Raw genomic sequence first — 16,497 nt, 5'->3', positions numbered from 1 at the left:
ATTTATATCTATATTGTCCTACAAATCTTAAGACTAGTCCCTCTCTCAAGTACCTTTGGTCAGCTGCATCCTTTTTTTAAAAAAATGATTCTTGCTTTCTTTGCAAGATGATAATTTTACATGGCTTGGAGCAATGGTTGCAGGAGATATGCAATGCAATCCTAAGATTGTAAAACAACAAAAATGGGATAACTGAGCAGAGTTGAAAGTTATATCTGTACTGATTGTATGCAGTTCCCTTCTGTATAAGAAATTCCTCACGTCTGCTGGGGCCCTGGGTTAGCTAAGCCAAGCCTGCAAGCCTCCACCACACTCACCTACCAAAACTCCACAGTGGTGTCCAAGCCCAAAAGGGCTATCCTTCACATTACGTTCCAGGATTAACACTCCTAGCCCGCAGCACAGCAGTACCCATATCCTAGAGCACAGAAAGGTCTTGTACACCCGACTTGCAGTCCATGGCCTGGCACACATGCAGGAGCTATCACATTTTGTGTCATCCAGGCTCTGAGCACAAGCTTCCAGAGCCTGCTTGCCTGCCTCCCATCACCAATATCCCCAAGATTATCCCTGGGTATCAGTGACCTTAAAAACACTGGTTTGGATTTGAAAGTTGCTTTTGTTTTTAATGTCGCTGAGTCTCTAAAACCAGCACGCGTAACAAACTGCCTATTTCCATGCAGCGGTTGTGTAATTTTGCTCCCCACCCCCAGAGATGTTGCCCTGCCATTCATTTAATGGGCTCAGTTTCACTGGGAAGTGCCCTGGAGGAACCTCTTAGCTCCCTAATTAGCAACAGAAGGGGCCAGTCCTTGCCGGAGGTAGTCAGTGAAACATTTGTGAGGTCTTCCGACAATAAAGGGAGACAGAGAAGGGGCCATTTCCAGCTGGGAAAACAGTAACTTCTCTTCAGCATACAGTGCAGAGCAGAGGACTAAAGAGATGTTAGGGGGAAGGTATATTCAGCAATGAGAATGGGCTTTCTGCGCAAGAAAGGAGCATTTGTGGAGGGGGAGGAAGAGGTTGGAGAGATTGTCCTGGGCTCTCCCAAGCTGTTCATTGCTCCTGCAATCCGACTTTTATGTAATATACCATGGAGCAGCACAGAGGCCTCATGGACTGGCTACCGGTGAGGGCAGGAGCAAGGCGTTGCTGCCGTCTGCTCTCAGATGTTTGAGCTGGCTCTTGTTAGTAAGATTGAGGAATTAACAGCTTGGAGGTGCTTAGGAGCTCAGTGTTTCCTCCAGGGACGGGATCACTGAGGCTGAGCACAGAGCCTGCCATTCAGTGCCAGAGTCGACTTTGGTACCAAACAAATCTCCCACCAACCAGCTGAATGTCCTGAGACCTCACTGGAAAGGTGAAAACTTTGCTTGTCCATTGCAAGTAGGGCGATGTGCTGGGGGCTTTCCCTTAACCCCAAGGACACAGCCACACGTGGTAAGATCTCCAGTTTTCCCCATCTAATCCCATCTCTGGGCATGGCTTTTTTCATACAATACCAGTTGGAAAGAGTTGCATGTGCATGGACAGTCCCAGCTTGGACCTGTTGGACCACGGGGACCATTTTCCTTCAGAAGTCATGCAGGGAAATACAGCATTCAGTGTCTTTGGCCTGTAGGAGCAAAGATCCGGCATAACACATGAAATCCTTGTTAGCCTTAGGACCTTCCTTAAAAGCAAAGGAAGAACATAACGTTCAAAGACAGAGTGATGCCATGGGGCAAGCAGGGTTTCGGGAACCTGGAAGAGCACAGGAGAGATCTGAAGCTTCCAGTTGTCCTGCCCTGCAACATCACTGGCCAGCAGCTCACTGGTAGTGGCCACCGACCAGAAAAAAAGAAGAGAGCTGGTCCCTGGTATAAGTCAGGAGACCATATTCACAAAGATCCCCTGTTTCTATTGAGCACCGTTTTCTGTCTAGTTAATGCTTTTAGATCAGTGAAACCAGATCTTGTGCATGCAAAAGGAAAATTACGCAGCATGCCCCTGCCTTCATGCAGTAAGATGAAGGGCTTGATGATCTTAACAGGTCTTATCCAACCGCAAAATTCCATGAATCTATGAGTCTCTGTAGAAGGGCAGTGCATTACAGTTGGGGCCATAAATCACCAGCAAGGGCCTTGCAACGGCTCCAAAAGGTCAGAATAATCATTTCCAAGTTGCCACAAGCATCTCAAGCTATAAAAGAGCTGCGGTTCAAAGGTTTTGTGCTCCATTCTTTACCCCTGTTCAATAGCCCATTTTCATAATGAGAAGTCACCAGCTTTCCTCCCTGGGTTTCAGGTTTCAGTATTATGGCATTGATGAGGCTTGGATTGTGATTACGGTGAAACTGGCAACGAGAAACACATAAAGTCCACAAAATAGAAAAAAGCCCAAATACACACAAAAAAAGTGGTTATTACTGGTGCAGCGAGCTCCTTCTTTCCCACAAGAGGGCACCCAGTGTTTGCAGAACTACTGCTTGGCCTTTGGTGCTTTCTCCAGCAGCAGGTCACACTGTACCAGCAGTAGCCAAACGGGTCTGGGAGAGCTGGCAGGTTGTGTTGTGTTTGGCTCCTCCTGCTTGTATCCAGCTGTTAAATACCAGCTGAAAAAATACATTACGGTAACATTTCCATGTCTGTATTTTCTATCATTGCTGCAGGGGTGATCCTGCAGATCAGTGACAAGAGCAAGAGAAAAGCATAGGAAACAAGCTTTCTGTTAGTATGTGATTTGTGCAATGGGAACATATGAAATCCCTTTATAAAATGATGTCCTGTCGCACAGGGACTGTGGGAAGTTTAGACATTTGGAAGTTTAGACAGAGGTGCAATAGTGAGATTCAGTGTATCAAATTTTATTCTCTCTCCTTTTGGGTTGGTTTGTTTTTTTTTTTTTCCCATGCCAGAGTAGCAGCTGAACCAGCAAAAGCACAGCACTGGGACAGAGGCAGAATTTTTTCTAATAGTGCTCCTGAAGGGGCTTTTTAAAAATGGGTTTGCTAAGACGTCTGTCATTAAGAATAAGGGATCCTGCCCCAATGCAGGGAGATGCTCTGAGACATTTTTGCAGGTCCTTTCCTGTGGGATTCCCCTTTCCATTTATGAGACATGCATCAAAATCTCGTGGGAGGCAGCCTTGCTGTCTCCAGCAAGCAGTTTCTGCCTGAATTTGTGCATTTTGGCCTCGAGAGGTTGTAAGAGAGGAGGGGAAAAACCCCTTGCTTTCCACTGCTGCTGCATCCCAGGATGGAATTTCCTCTGGGAACCCTTTGATCTCTGCTCACCAGCACTCACACAAAACTCCCTGCACATCCCCTGCATTTCAGTAGATGGGATCCTGGCATCCCAGCTGTTCCAGATTTATCGGGGGTGAAGGTGGTGGTGAGGTGTTGCCTTTTAGCCCCAGGGTATTAGTGGCCTTGGTGTGTCACCTTGTATCTTAAGTAAAAGCCATTCTGACTTTCCCAAGCTTTTTATACAGAAAGCAGCAACTTCTGTCTTTTCTTTGTAGCTGTAACTAGCTCTGCTGGCTCTTCTCCCACATTCCTGGTATAGATAAATTCACTCACAGCTGTTTAAGCCAGTCCTTCCTCCACCAGCCTTTATGCTTTTTCCCAGTGCTAAGTAAGAAACAGAATTTCCTCGAGGTCTCTTTTGTCTACTGACGACATCACAGCCTGCAGTACCTCAACCTGGCTCTTTACAGGGTCCTCAGCTACCTTCCACATGGGTTGTAGTTCTTTCCCCTTGTTGCTAATAATTCCTCTTGTCTGCTGACTATAGATCCCTCTGCAATCAGCGATATCATCTTCCAAGAGGCCTCAAAAGAGCTGGTTTTGTTTGGGAAATAGAACCTTAAAGCTAAGTAATCCCAGACGGATGTAACCAGAAATAGCTGTGGTGTAGCAATAAACTGAACTTTGACCAAATGAAGGATTTACAAGCTTTTCTTCCTGATGACTCTTTTTTTGATGGCACAGTGGCTGCATATGAAGTCACGGTATGAGACCCTAACCATCACAGAGCTCACTGGTGATGGTACTTCGCTTAGAGCGTTGCATGGAGATAGGAATCATTTTCTCTCACAGTAAGATGTAGTTATTCCTGGACTGAAGCACAGCAAGGACACAATTTAGGAAAGAGAAGCCTTTACCTAGTAAGATTTTACTAACCATGAAGGAAATGAAGTCTAAAAATGAGCTAAAACAAAGCATTGATTTCTGTGGAAAATGAAAAGCAACTTTTCCTTTTTTGTTTGGGCTGCTGCAGATCACAGGTGCACATGGAATAGAGCCACACGATGCACAGGTCAGAAGGGGTCATCTCATGGAGGTCAGCTCATCGCAGCTTCTGCTCAGAGCAGGTTCAGGTAGATCAGGTTGCTCAGTGCCTTGTTCCTGTCAAATTTTGATTGCCTCTAAGGATGGAGATCCCACATCCTCTCTGGGCCCCTGTCCCAGTGTCTGAATACCTCCATGGTGAACTAATTTTTCCTCACATCTAACCAGAATTTCCCTTCTTGCAATTTGCGTCCATTGCCTTTTGTTCTTGGTCCATTTTTCCTACACTCTCCACTAGGTAGATGCAGACAGCAGTAAGACCCCACCCTTTGCCTTCTCTCCTCCAGGCTGAACAAGCCCAGGTCTCTCTGTCTCTCCTGGTACACCGCATGGCTCCAGCCCCCCCAGCAGCCTGGTGGCCCTGACCACCGAGGGTGGGCAGCCTCACTCCAGCCCTTCCTCTGCCAGCAAGGCCAGCACTGGACATGGCACTCCAGATGTGGCCCCACAAGTGCTGAAGAGAGCGAAGGATCACCTCGCCCAGCCTGCTGGCTAACAGCTTGCTATCTAGCCCTGTACGCACCGGCCTTTGCTGCACCTTGTTGGCTCAGGCTCAGCTGAGGACCTCAGGCCAGGCTCTGCAGAGCTGCTTTCTGTGCATCTGGCGCCCAGCTGTGCTGATGCACGGAGCTGTTCCCTCCCCGTGCAGGACCCTGGCATTTGTCTCTTGCTGAACTTAGTTTGCAAGCGCACGTTTAGGCAATAGGTGGCACTGACGGTTGGATGTAGCTTGCATTGTCACCAGGAGAGTGTCGCTGCGGAAGAGAAAAGCCAGCAGAGGAGACACCTGGGCTGTTTCGCTGGGAGCTGTGGCTGGGCGAGGAGGAGCGGACATGTGGCAGGAGATGCTTCCAAACGCCTGGTGAGATCTCTTTGGCACAGGGAGGAGGGACTCTAAACAGGGGTCCCCAGGGTTGGGGCAGGAGAAAGGCCCGGTGGGGTCCACCAGGCCATCGGTGGGTGGGAGCATGCAGCTGAGCTTTCCTGAGCATGGGTAGGGAGGAGGTTTTATAAGACTGAGCCTTGTTCTGTGCCACTCAGAGAGCTGTTTCTGGGACATGCTGGCTTTGTTAGCAGTGCCGAGTTTGTGCTGTTGCCGTGCTAAACTGGTTTCGTGCCTCTGACTCACTAAACTCCAGGATGTAAGTGCAGGGGGTTGTTATTACTTGTTGCATAAGCTACTCAGCCTCCAGGGAGGTGGAGGCTGACACTGTTTGCTCTTAGGAGCTCTTGGTCTTCTTTGTCTGGGAGTGGTTTCAGGAGATACCTTCCTTAAAAATCACATAGACTGTCTCAGAGATCAATTACCCAATTGCCTTCACTACTGCTGGGGTGTCCAGTACAGGCACTGTGTTCTGCATCACAGGTAGCAGTGGGAAAGGGTACCAGGCAACAGGAAACACCCAGTGGACTTGGTTTTTCATGGAGTTTCCTGTCCTTTTTAATTTTTTTTTTGTCTCAAGGCATCGTAATTATGACACCAAACAGCTCCCTCATCTAGCTGCAGAGTAACAAGACTTTCTCTGTTGCTTCTAACTTTTTGGTAGATTTTAGATTCTGCTTTTCTTGCAAGAGAATCTACCAGGCTAAAAGAGAACCAACGAGGATGTTTCCTTTTTCTTGCGGGCAGATGAGACCTAAAAGCTTGGTATCCAGTCAGGAGTAGTTGGAAGTAGCAAAGGTACAGCAGCTCACTGAACCTGAACAGGGAAGGGTCCCACAAGCTGCTCCTCATGCCAGCCCTGGGCAGGATGAGTACCACGTGGCTGGCAGCAGAGTAACCCTTGAGCTTGGAAGTCCCCTGCCAAGGCTGGGCACCTATCGCCTACACAGCTGCCCAAAGTAAACTATTTACTTGGCTGAAGTAACACAGCCCTCTGTAGGATGAAACACCGCAAGGACACCTACCCAGTTGTTCAGTGCCTTTTATCTAAATTGTGCTGAAGGCGGGGAATATTATGGTGACAAACTATCCAGCTAAAACACAGCCCAGAAACACTGTCTCTGTTGCCAGCCAGCTGAACAGCTTGTGATCCCATGGCTGCGCGGTAAATGGTGCTGGCAGGGGATGTTCCTTGCACCATCCCCAAGGGATGGTACCATTCAGACAACACTATCAGACCAAGAATCTTTGCCCCCCCCCCCCCCCCCCCCCATTTTCTAGGGATGGCACCTTGTCCTGGATCAGGTAAGTGAAATAGCTGCTCTGTGCTGAGGAGTTCACTTTTTATTAGCACCTGGGCTGGGGCACAGCATAGTCCCTTCCATACCCTGTATGACAAAAAATCTTCATTCACAGTCTTCTTTGAGCCCCCTGCAATAGCCCCAGACAGCTCTGCTAATCCCAAGGGAAGCTGGAGAGCTTGAGGCACAGGTCAGGGGGGATGGGAAAGGTGACCTACATTTAGGACTGATTGCTGAAGGGTTTGAACGGTTTTAAAACATTGCTGTCTGTCTGTTAAATCCAGCTCTGGCGCCTTAGCTCCTACACCTCAAGAAAGTCTGAAACTTTGCTGTCTAGGTAAGAAAAAGAGGCACCAGACAGACAAGTTGAGACCTTTACCTATGGACAGCTATGGTGGAGGGCTAGCGTTGCCCTAAAAGATGACTGAATCTGTAGGGGAGCTATGTATGTAGCACAGTCAAGGGGCATGTCTAGCACATCCAGCTGTCTCCAGCAGCTGAAAACTCTTGTCTCTGCTCCTCAGCCCACTCTGTGCAGTTTTTATTCCTGAAGCTGTCCAGGTGCTACTATCCCATTCACTTCAGTACCTGCCTTAAAACAGATAGATCCAGATCCTACTGATCCTTGTCTCCCAGGGCACACCTGGTTCATAAGGGAGAGGGACAGAGAAGCCTTGTGATTAACAAGTCCTGATCAGCAAAGGCTTAAGGTCCCTAAGAAACTCTGGTAGATGTAACCCTGCCACAAATCCTGCCTGCGATCTTCAAAAATAACAGAAACACCCCAGCCCCTGCCTGACTGCATGGGGTTTGTTACTCACGTCCAACCAATGTGACTACAAGCCTCAGCATAGTCCCTTTACCCTTGACACTTCTGTTGGGCGCAAACAATTTTATGCCTCCCCAGGTCATTCGAATGTTCTCAGAGGAATGCAGTCCTGGTCCCTGTGGCCGCTCTGGGCGTTGGAGGGATGCTGGTTTACTGGCTGAGGTCTAGACACAAGATCAAGACTATTGAAATGGGCAATGGATGGTGGGGCTCAGATGAAAGACCTCTAAAAGGGAAAGAAGATGAAAGTATCTGTCCCTTCAAGACTGAAACATCTGACAAAAGAAATTGAGGTGCCCGTGCCTGGGAGGTAAGGAGGGGCAGAAAGCTGCGAGGTGGAGCCCAGTTCATCACCCACCTTACTGCTTTGAGGTGATGCCTTGGGGGCAATAGCCAGCGCAGGTCCGTTAGATGATGCTCTGGCTCACTGCCCTTTATGAATGGGATTTGAGCTCAGATTCACTGCAATGTCTTTACGCTTTCTGAGACCACAGACTCTCAATGCAACCTGGGGCTGCTCCTGCAGAAAGGCCATGCTTTGAGCAGCAGAATTTGACAGCAGGTCTGCAGTGGTGGAATGGGGTGGGAGGGCACCGGGATAGCAAAGGCACCAGTAGGGCAGGACTGAGGGGCTTCCGCAGAGGACAGGGTTGGAAGGGTGAAGAAGGATGGGGTCCTTCCTTCTGTCCCTACAAGCCTGTCACTAATTATCTGGCCAACTAGCAGTCGGTAGCACAGGCTGAGCTGCTTATTCTTCTCTCAGCTGGCAGTGCTGGCAAGTTCCTAGTGCCCAAAAACCCTAAAGCGAGTTAGCAGTAAGGCAAGCGTAGAACCCACTACTCCTGGGTGCCCTAGGGGAACTGCTAACCTGTAGAGAAATATATTCTCCATATAAATGATTCAGGAAGTTATACAGAGTATGGCACTGCTTCAGGAGGGCTTGTGGTGTCCCAGAGAGAGACACAGAAGCCGGTGGAGCCAGGAGAGCCTGTTCATGCCTGCCTTAGCATAGGGCACATGCAGGCATCTGGCCAGCCTTGCAAGAGCTCCTGTCCGCAGGACCTGCATCGCCGCCTGGAGCAGGCCCCGCTACACACCGCAGCTGGAAGGGGCTGCCTTCCGCTACGGCTTCACCTCCAGCTACCTGCAGAAGGTGGTGGCCTACTGGAGGAACCCGTTTGACCGACGCAAGCAAGTGGAAATCCTGAACAAATATCCCCATTTCCGAACCACCCATTGAAGGTGAGGGGGTCTCTGTGGCTTGAGCAGGTCTCACTCTGAAATGCACAGAGAGAATGGGGGGCTTTAAGAGGTTACTCTATTAAGACAACAGTGTGCATAACAGCTTAATGAAGGATCAGTAGTGGAGGCTATGTTATTAGTAACCCTCTATAGATTAAGATCATTGCACAGTGGTGATAAGATTAGATCTGCTTGAAGATGGGCTTCATCTGGCTCTGAACCTGCACTAAATAACAACGAGGTTTTCTTCTGCTATTGCCTTGAAGCCACCTTTGAAAACTGTAAATTTACCCAGGCCCTGAGGTTGGAATATCCACCACCACCACCCCAGTTTAGCCAGGTGTGGTTAGCCAGACTTTAGATAAGTGATCTGCAGGTTTAAACTTATATCCTGCGCTTACTTTTTCCATGTTTCTCTTTTTATCACCCACACATTTTGTAATTTAGTCATGTTTTTGCACGTGTCTTAGTTGCATTATGCTATTCATTGAAGTGCAGCTGTACTTATATACTGTAAGACCAATTTCTCAGGAGGTGGATGCTCAGTCTCCTGTGACCCCAGTAACTGGGACTGGGATCAATACCTCTGTCTGTAAGTAAAAGATGAGACACAGGTAAAATACCAGGCATGTCCTTTCAGCTAGGCATCTTCTTGCCATGGGTTGATTGTGTACCTTCTGCTGTGAATGCTAATCACAGTTTTGCCACCCTCCTTCTTCAGAGTTTGGAACAGAAACTGTGATGGAACTAAGGCTTTAATTTATCTGTCTGGATGTGTGGCAGGGATTGATATCCATTTTATCCACGTGAAGCCCTCCTATGTCCCTCACAGTTGAGCTGTTCAACCTCTGCTGATGGTCCACGGCTGGCCTGGCTCCTTCTACGAGTTCTACAAGACCATCGCTCTACTCACAGAGCCAGCTGAGCATGGCCTGAATGAGGGTGACATGGTGTTTGAGGTCATCTGCCCATCCATCCCAGGATATGGCTTCTCTGAGGCACCACACCAGAAAGGTGAGCGATGAAAAGGCGCTGTTGGAATTGCCAGGTTCTTGGAGCCTCAGTCATCCCTGGCCCTCACCAGGGAATGCAGTTTGTGAATGCAGATGCTTGGCTCTGCACTAACACCCATGTGGCTGAGGCTCTGGGGCTGGCTGTGGAGATCTGGAAGGTAATGGTAGCTGGAAACCAGGTCTGCTTTCCACTTTATCCACTTTATCCACTTTCCACTGAATTTCCATCTTGTGTTCACTGTATTGCCAAGGAGCAAGGCAGAGCAGCATAGCACACTGTGCCTTTACACAGCAGCATAAACATGTGCCTCTGTCAGACCATGATCTTTGGCCAGGGGATGATACACCAAGACAAACAGGTTTCCTCTGTTTCTCTTTACCTACAGGCTTTGACAGCAAAGCAACTGCTCGGAAATTTCATAAGCTGATGAATAGATTGGGCTCCAAAGAATACTACCTACAGGGAGAAGACTGGGGATCTCTTATTACCACAAACATGGCCCAGATGCTGCCACAGTGAGTAGCAAAGGGAATCAGTGCAGAGAAGGTTTCTCCAGTTCTTACCCTACCTTCTGGCTCCACGGTCCGGGTCCTGCCTTCTGTTTGCCCTGCCTCTCATCGCCTTCTGCTTTGTTTTCTCCAGGGGTATCCCCACCCCTGTGCATTCAGTCATATTCACGTGCTTTGCATTGACAGTGGTATTTGCATTCTCACGCTTTCTAAATTTCATAGAATCATAGAAGCATTTAGGTTGGAAAAGACCTTGAAGATCATTGAGTCCAACCATAAACCTAACACTGCCAAGTCCACTGCTAAACCAGGTCCCTAAGTGCCACATCTACACACCTTTTAAATACCTCTACCACTTCCCTGGGCAGCCTGTTCCAATGCTTGACAAACCTTTTAGTGAAGAAATTTTTCCTGATATCCCATCTGAACCTCCCCTGGCACGACTTGAGGCCATTTCCTCTCATCCTCTCACTTGTTACCTGGGAAAAAGTGACCAACACCCACCTTGTTACAACCTCCTTTCCTGTAGTTTTAGAGAGCAAGAAGGTCTCCCCCAAGCCCCCCTTTCCTCCAGACTAAACAAGCCCAGTTGCCTCAGCTGTTTCTCATAGGACTTGTTCTCTAGACCCTTCACCAGCTCCGTTGCTCTTCTTTGGACACATCTTTCTTGTAGTGAGAGGCCCAAAACCGAACACAGTATTCGAGGTGCAGCCACACCAGTGGTGGGTACAGCATCACTGCCCTTGTCCTGCTGGCCACGCAATTTCTGACACAAGCCAGGATGCTGTTGGCCTCCCTTATCTAGGGAAGAGTTGTACAGAGAAAAATGGAGTGCTGTTTGGCTTCTCTTTCACTAGGCATGGAAGTAAGCTCTGCTGCATTTTGATTTGAGACCTCAAGGATCATCATTCTAAATCAGGAAGGAGATAAATTTAAAATTGGCAGGGAGAAAAGGAAGGAGCTCAGCCTTTCAGCAGCTGATCAGTACCACGAAGTATAGGACTTTCCTGGATGGAGATGGCACCAGCTGTACCATTTTTAACTCTCCCAAATTTTTTTGGAAATCACGATAAATGTGAAGGGCTTATGTATTTGGCTTAGTGAAATGCTTCTATTACAGCTCCCGTCAGACTTATTTTCTAGAAAATTTGGAAACAGAAAATGGCTTGATTTAACCTTCTATTCATTAACTTGATTTCAGATCTGTGAATCTTATCTTCGCTGGCAGAGAAGGTTTGAGAAGGATGATTTCCGTGATGCTTGGGGCTTATATACCATGGCTCATAGGCTTTACTAGGGAAGATGTTCGACGTATGTATCCTTTCATCCAGAAGAATATACATGAACTATTGCGAGAGTCTGGATACTTACACATCCAAGCCACCAAACCAGACACTGCAGGTAATGAACCTTCTCTATATCACTATGAACTTTGTATACTGACTGCTTAAGGCGTATAAACACATAGTTGAACAAAAGCCAACCATGTTTGAGAAGCAATGAATTCTGGTGACTGAATGCAAGACATGGGGACAAGAGCTGTGTAAAAGGAAGTGAAAAGGAACCGCTTAAAAAAAGACGGAGACTACAAATATCACTTTTCAAGGTCTGTTAAATGGCATACCACTTCTCTATGGCAAAGAAACCCTTTGCAAAAAGCCTCTTAAAGTAAAGCACAGGACCCTGACATTGAAGCTTCTAGAAATAAATGTGGGTGAAAACAAGAAAAATACCATAAGCAAGTGCAATGTGAAACTTGCAGAAAGGTAGACACAGCCATAATACCTGAAGCCAGAAGCATGATGTAGTGGGACCAGTAGATAAGGAGTCTGAAGAAAGGTATGGCCATCTCAGAAAAGTTACATGATTTATTTGTATAATATTATCAAAGATTATGGGGTATTCCTTTATTGAAATAAACCCTCATCAGGAAAGACAGCAGAGCTGTCTCAGACTGGCATCAGGTACGGAGACCATAGAAGGAATAGCACCCCATCCTGGCATTTAACTGGAAAAGAGGAAACTCAAAGTGAAACGTCAGCTAATGCCTAGTCTGTTGCTTGAACTGATTGCAATATCAGAGAAATAAAAGGAGACAAACCAGATACCAGGTTGGGGTTTTTTTGGGTTTTCTTTTCAAAAGCCAAACAATGAAGACAGCCCCCAGAAAAACAAAGACCAGTATGTCTAGTGTCTGATCAGAAAACTAGCAGAAATGTTTTTAAAAGGAGAATTCATTTACAGGTGATAATATCACAGGGAAATCATGCTTCAAATATCAGAGCTCTGGCAGGATCAAGAAGCTGTGGATCTAGTAATGGAACATATTTAATTTCCAAGAAAAGTTTTGTTGAGGTTCCTTCCCCCAGTGTTCTTAAAGACATTAAACTGCCTTAAGAAAAAGATTAAGTTCATGGGTTAATAACTAGTTAACATGAGAATTCATGAATATAAATAAGTAAGCAAGTTCCAGGGGAGAGAGAGTATCACAAAAATCTGTGCTGGCACCCGTACCTTTCAATATGATCTTAATTTCTCTACAGATAAAAGTGAATGGTTAAGTGAAAATCTGACACCTATCCAGGGTTTGGTTTAATCTAAAGATAAATGGTTTTGTAACTCTCTGCAGTTAAGTGACTGGTTGATTAAACTGGCCAATAAAAACTGATGTCAACAAAGTCCAAAGCAATTTAAGCAGAGGAAGAAAATCACAATGGGCTCTAGTTTGGTTGCTGCTATGTGAGAGAATCCAAGAGTCAAGGACAGTGCTTTGAAACGTCAGCCAGCTCAGACTTTAAGAGAATCTTACAAACTCTTAAAGAAAGCAAAAAGAGAGTAAGACAAAACACTAAATCCATGATATTTAGAATCTGTTCCACCCCTGTTTCATTAATATATTTTATAATCAAAAGAATACAAGAAGGGGAGAAAAAGAACCCTAAAGTGACCAAGCAGCTTCCCTACAAGCACTGTACATAGTCTAGGACTCTTTAACCTGGAAAAAAAGAAGAGCAGGGATTTTGTAGCACACTGTGAAAGGCAGAAAATAAATAGGGGGAAAAAATACATATTCCCTGCTTAGTCTCAAAAAATATCTATATTATCAGTTTAGTTCTCATTAGGCAGGTTTAAAGCAAAGCTACAGTATTTTCACTCACCAGAAGCTGTGGTACCTAAGATGTGTACAGGTTGAATCATTAGTAAGCTGCAAACAAGACTGGTATTTCTGAGCATCCAGTCCATGAAAGTTGAATACAGTGATTCGGAGACAGCTTTCAGCTCAGAAAATGCTCACCTCCAGACGGGTCATATGTTAGCTGGCACATTTTAGCCTGCCCTACCTTTGCTGGTCAAAGCATTTACATGACTTTGATGTGTAGCAAATCACTTTAGGCCTGACAGCACAGGGAAACTGTTGTGCCAATGCACAAACTTACTTTGCATTAACTATGTCCACTATTAAATTGAAATCACATTGTGCATCATCTTCTACGCAGTCATTCAGTGCTAAAGTCACACTAAAATACACTTGAGAGTAGGCAATTCTATGGATACTGTAAAACTACAGCCTGGAGTGTGGCACAGGAATTTTCCCAAGGCAAGCTCTACCACTGCTGAAGTAATCCCCACCCGTTTTACAGGTTAAAACACAGATATAATATGCTGTGTTTATAATGTTTGTTAGCATTCCCCAAAGGCAGGAGCAGATAGCAGATACACAACACTCCACTGTTGTTTAAATTACATAGAAAGTGAACAGCACTCAGGGTCCCAGTTAGCCATCCTAAGCAGGACAGTGCTCCCAAACAGTTTATCTGAAATTTCTTTTCAGAGTGTAATCCCTTTACATCTGAATTTGCTCTTTCTGCCACACATTACCAAGAAGCCCAGAGGATTTTCTTAACTCCTATTTTCTTTTGTATAGGAATTGCTCAACTTTATAGTGCTGTCAGTTATAGCCAAAATTCCATTGGGGTGAACTTTTCAAGAATAAAGTACTACCAGGGCTAGTAAAACGCACTCTTTACTGAATTCTCATAGAAAACTCTGAAGAATTGATGTAAGTCCAGTTTAACTCCCACTGAAGTATTTGCAATGCCAGGCAACTGCAATGGTTCTCTTCTTCTCTTGAATTAGGTTGTGGACTGAATGACTCCCCTGTGGGGCTTGCTGCATATATATTGGAAAAATTCTCTACCTGGAGAGATAAATCATTTCTGCATAAAGATGATGGAGGCTTGGAAAGGTAAGAAAACAGGTGCTCTTCCATGAGAGGACTCATTAAAAGAATGAGCAATGGTAACTAATGAGGAGATAGGTAAAAGACTGGCCAAAGCTGAATTTTGAGCATGAAAGGTTACACATGACAAGTAGTAGTGTAAACTTACAGCAGACCGCCTGCAAACTACTGCTTCAGCACCGGGCAGTTTTGCTCTGGGCACATGGGTGCCAATTAATTTGCTGCTTGAAAACAAGTGGAGAACAAGAACAACTGTTCTTCAGGGCATGAGCCCAATATAGCGTATTGAGAAACAGCTTCCAATGAAACGTCTTCATCTTTTTCTATCAATAGCAAATACACTCTTGATGAGCTTTTGGCCAATGTGATGATTTATTGCGTGACATCCTCCATTGTGTCCTCAATGCGATTCTACAAGGAGAACATCTCCAAGGACCCTGGTCTAACAGGTGATGCCAGGTAATGAAGTGGTAGGTGTAAGAAAGATTTGCAAATGAGATTGAACCACGTTTGCCTGTATAAACATTTAGATTACTTTAAAACAGCAAACTTAAGTTGTTAAAAAAAATAATCTAAGTTCTTATTTTCTTTTGATAAAAATAGTTGAGTCATTTTTCTTTTGAACCTGTAATTCACACAAAGTAGCTTGTAGCCAAGACAATGCAGCGGACATATCAAACTATATTCAGTCTTGTGTTCAAACTACAGGTCTATATACTTAGTCACCAAACAAATGTGATCTCTGGCTCAGTTCAGTTAAAACAAAACAGAAAATCAGGAGCATTTCCAAGAGAGACGTTTAAACTGAATTAGGAAGCATACGGCTTAGTGGTGGATAAAACTAACGACTACAAGTGTTAAGCACAAACTTGGGGAAGCAATTTGGAGAGCAGTACCTTCTAACAAACCAAGCACCTTCTAACAGCCACTGACTTTACGATGACTATAAGAGAGGCTGACCAGAAAATGCTGCAGAACGGAATTCCATGTGATTGATCACACAAACAAATAGAAGAGTCTTTTCCTTTGTAGACCGAGCCAGCTTACCTTTCCTCAACTCATTCGTTACGCTGGTACTATAAATTCTAAAGTAAACTTGAGCAGGCTCATTTCTGACTGTCACAAAGAGGTGATGCGTCTTGCCATTTATCGCAAAACTGTAAAACAAGGTAAGTTTAAAAATAGGAAACGTTTCAAGATTGAACCGTGTGCGAAGTTGGCTCTACTTTACGTTTTTGGGTATAATATTCTCATACTCAAGGAGACTCAAATACAAGCAAAGCTTTTCAGCAGAGTACAAACCACAAAATGTGTCGCTGCGGTGAAGCTCTGCCAGCTGACTGTGGCAATTACTAGAGTCAGGAGGTTTTTATAGAATTTCCCCAGGACTTTTTTCAAAAAGGCACTTAGTTAATGTCCTCTAGGTTTGCAGTGTATGTTCCCACAGGGACTGCAGCTTTTTCCTCAGGAGCTAGTACATACACCACGGGTCTGGGCAAAGGAGGTCTTCAAGAACATCATCACTTACTCTTACATGCCACGTGGAGGGCATTTTGCTGCCTTTGAGGAACCAAAGCTTCTGGCACAAGACATCATGCACTTTGTCAGAAAGGTGGAACAGCTGTGAACATGCACTTTAGATACATATATAGAACAGAAGCAAGTTGTTCTGCCACCAGCAGAACCTTTACTTTGAGGGATCAAATAAATCCAATGTAATCACATAGAGAAAACAACATTTCATTTTGATAATCATTACAGTACTAAAATTGTTAATGAAGCTCTAAAGCTTTTCTAAAGAATAAAAGAAAAAACCCCAAAATAAGCAACTTGTCTTCTTTCACTCCCGGCACCGTATCATTGCTGCACTCATAGTTCAAGTGTAACAGAATACATGAACGGTTTACTGCAGTAACACTGCACTCATCTGGGGAAGAGAGTAGAAAGAAACCAGCCCCTTGATCCTTAGAACGAAGGCTTCTGTTTAAAAGCTTCTTTAAACACTCGAGTGCTAGCGTCTGAAATATGCATCACAAGCAGCTTTGGTGGAAGTGTAAAGGGTTTTGATCTCCTGAGCACAAACACTCCTACGTTCAAGTTATGTTTCATTCAAGAGACCAGGAATTACATATTCAAGTGGGCAGCTGCA

The 16,497-nt window shown here is 45.4% G+C and overlaps 1 protein-coding gene across 1 annotated transcript; it reads left to right on the top strand.

The window, feature by feature from the left end:
* The first annotated feature begins 9,372 nt into the window (after positions 1-9,372).
* Positions 9,373-16,164, top strand: LOC121080178 (epoxide hydrolase 1-like). The gene is given in 7 exon segments (XM_040578049.1): positions 9,373-9,599; positions 9,985-10,114; positions 11,310-11,509; positions 14,246-14,354; positions 14,682-14,807; positions 15,773-15,806; positions 15,808-16,164. Coding segments are annotated over 7 exon segments (927 nt in total). The 5' UTR covers positions 9,373-9,439; the 3' UTR covers positions 15,976-16,164.
* Positions 16,165-16,497: the final 333 nt, after the last annotated feature.

Source organism: Falco naumanni, chromosome 21, assembly GCF_017639655.2.
Source record: "Falco naumanni isolate bFalNau1 chromosome 21, bFalNau1.pat, whole genome shotgun sequence".
NCBI lineage: Eukaryota > Metazoa > Chordata > Aves > Falconiformes > Falconidae > Falco > Falco naumanni.
This window is presented reverse-complemented; position numbering and strand designations above follow the sequence as displayed.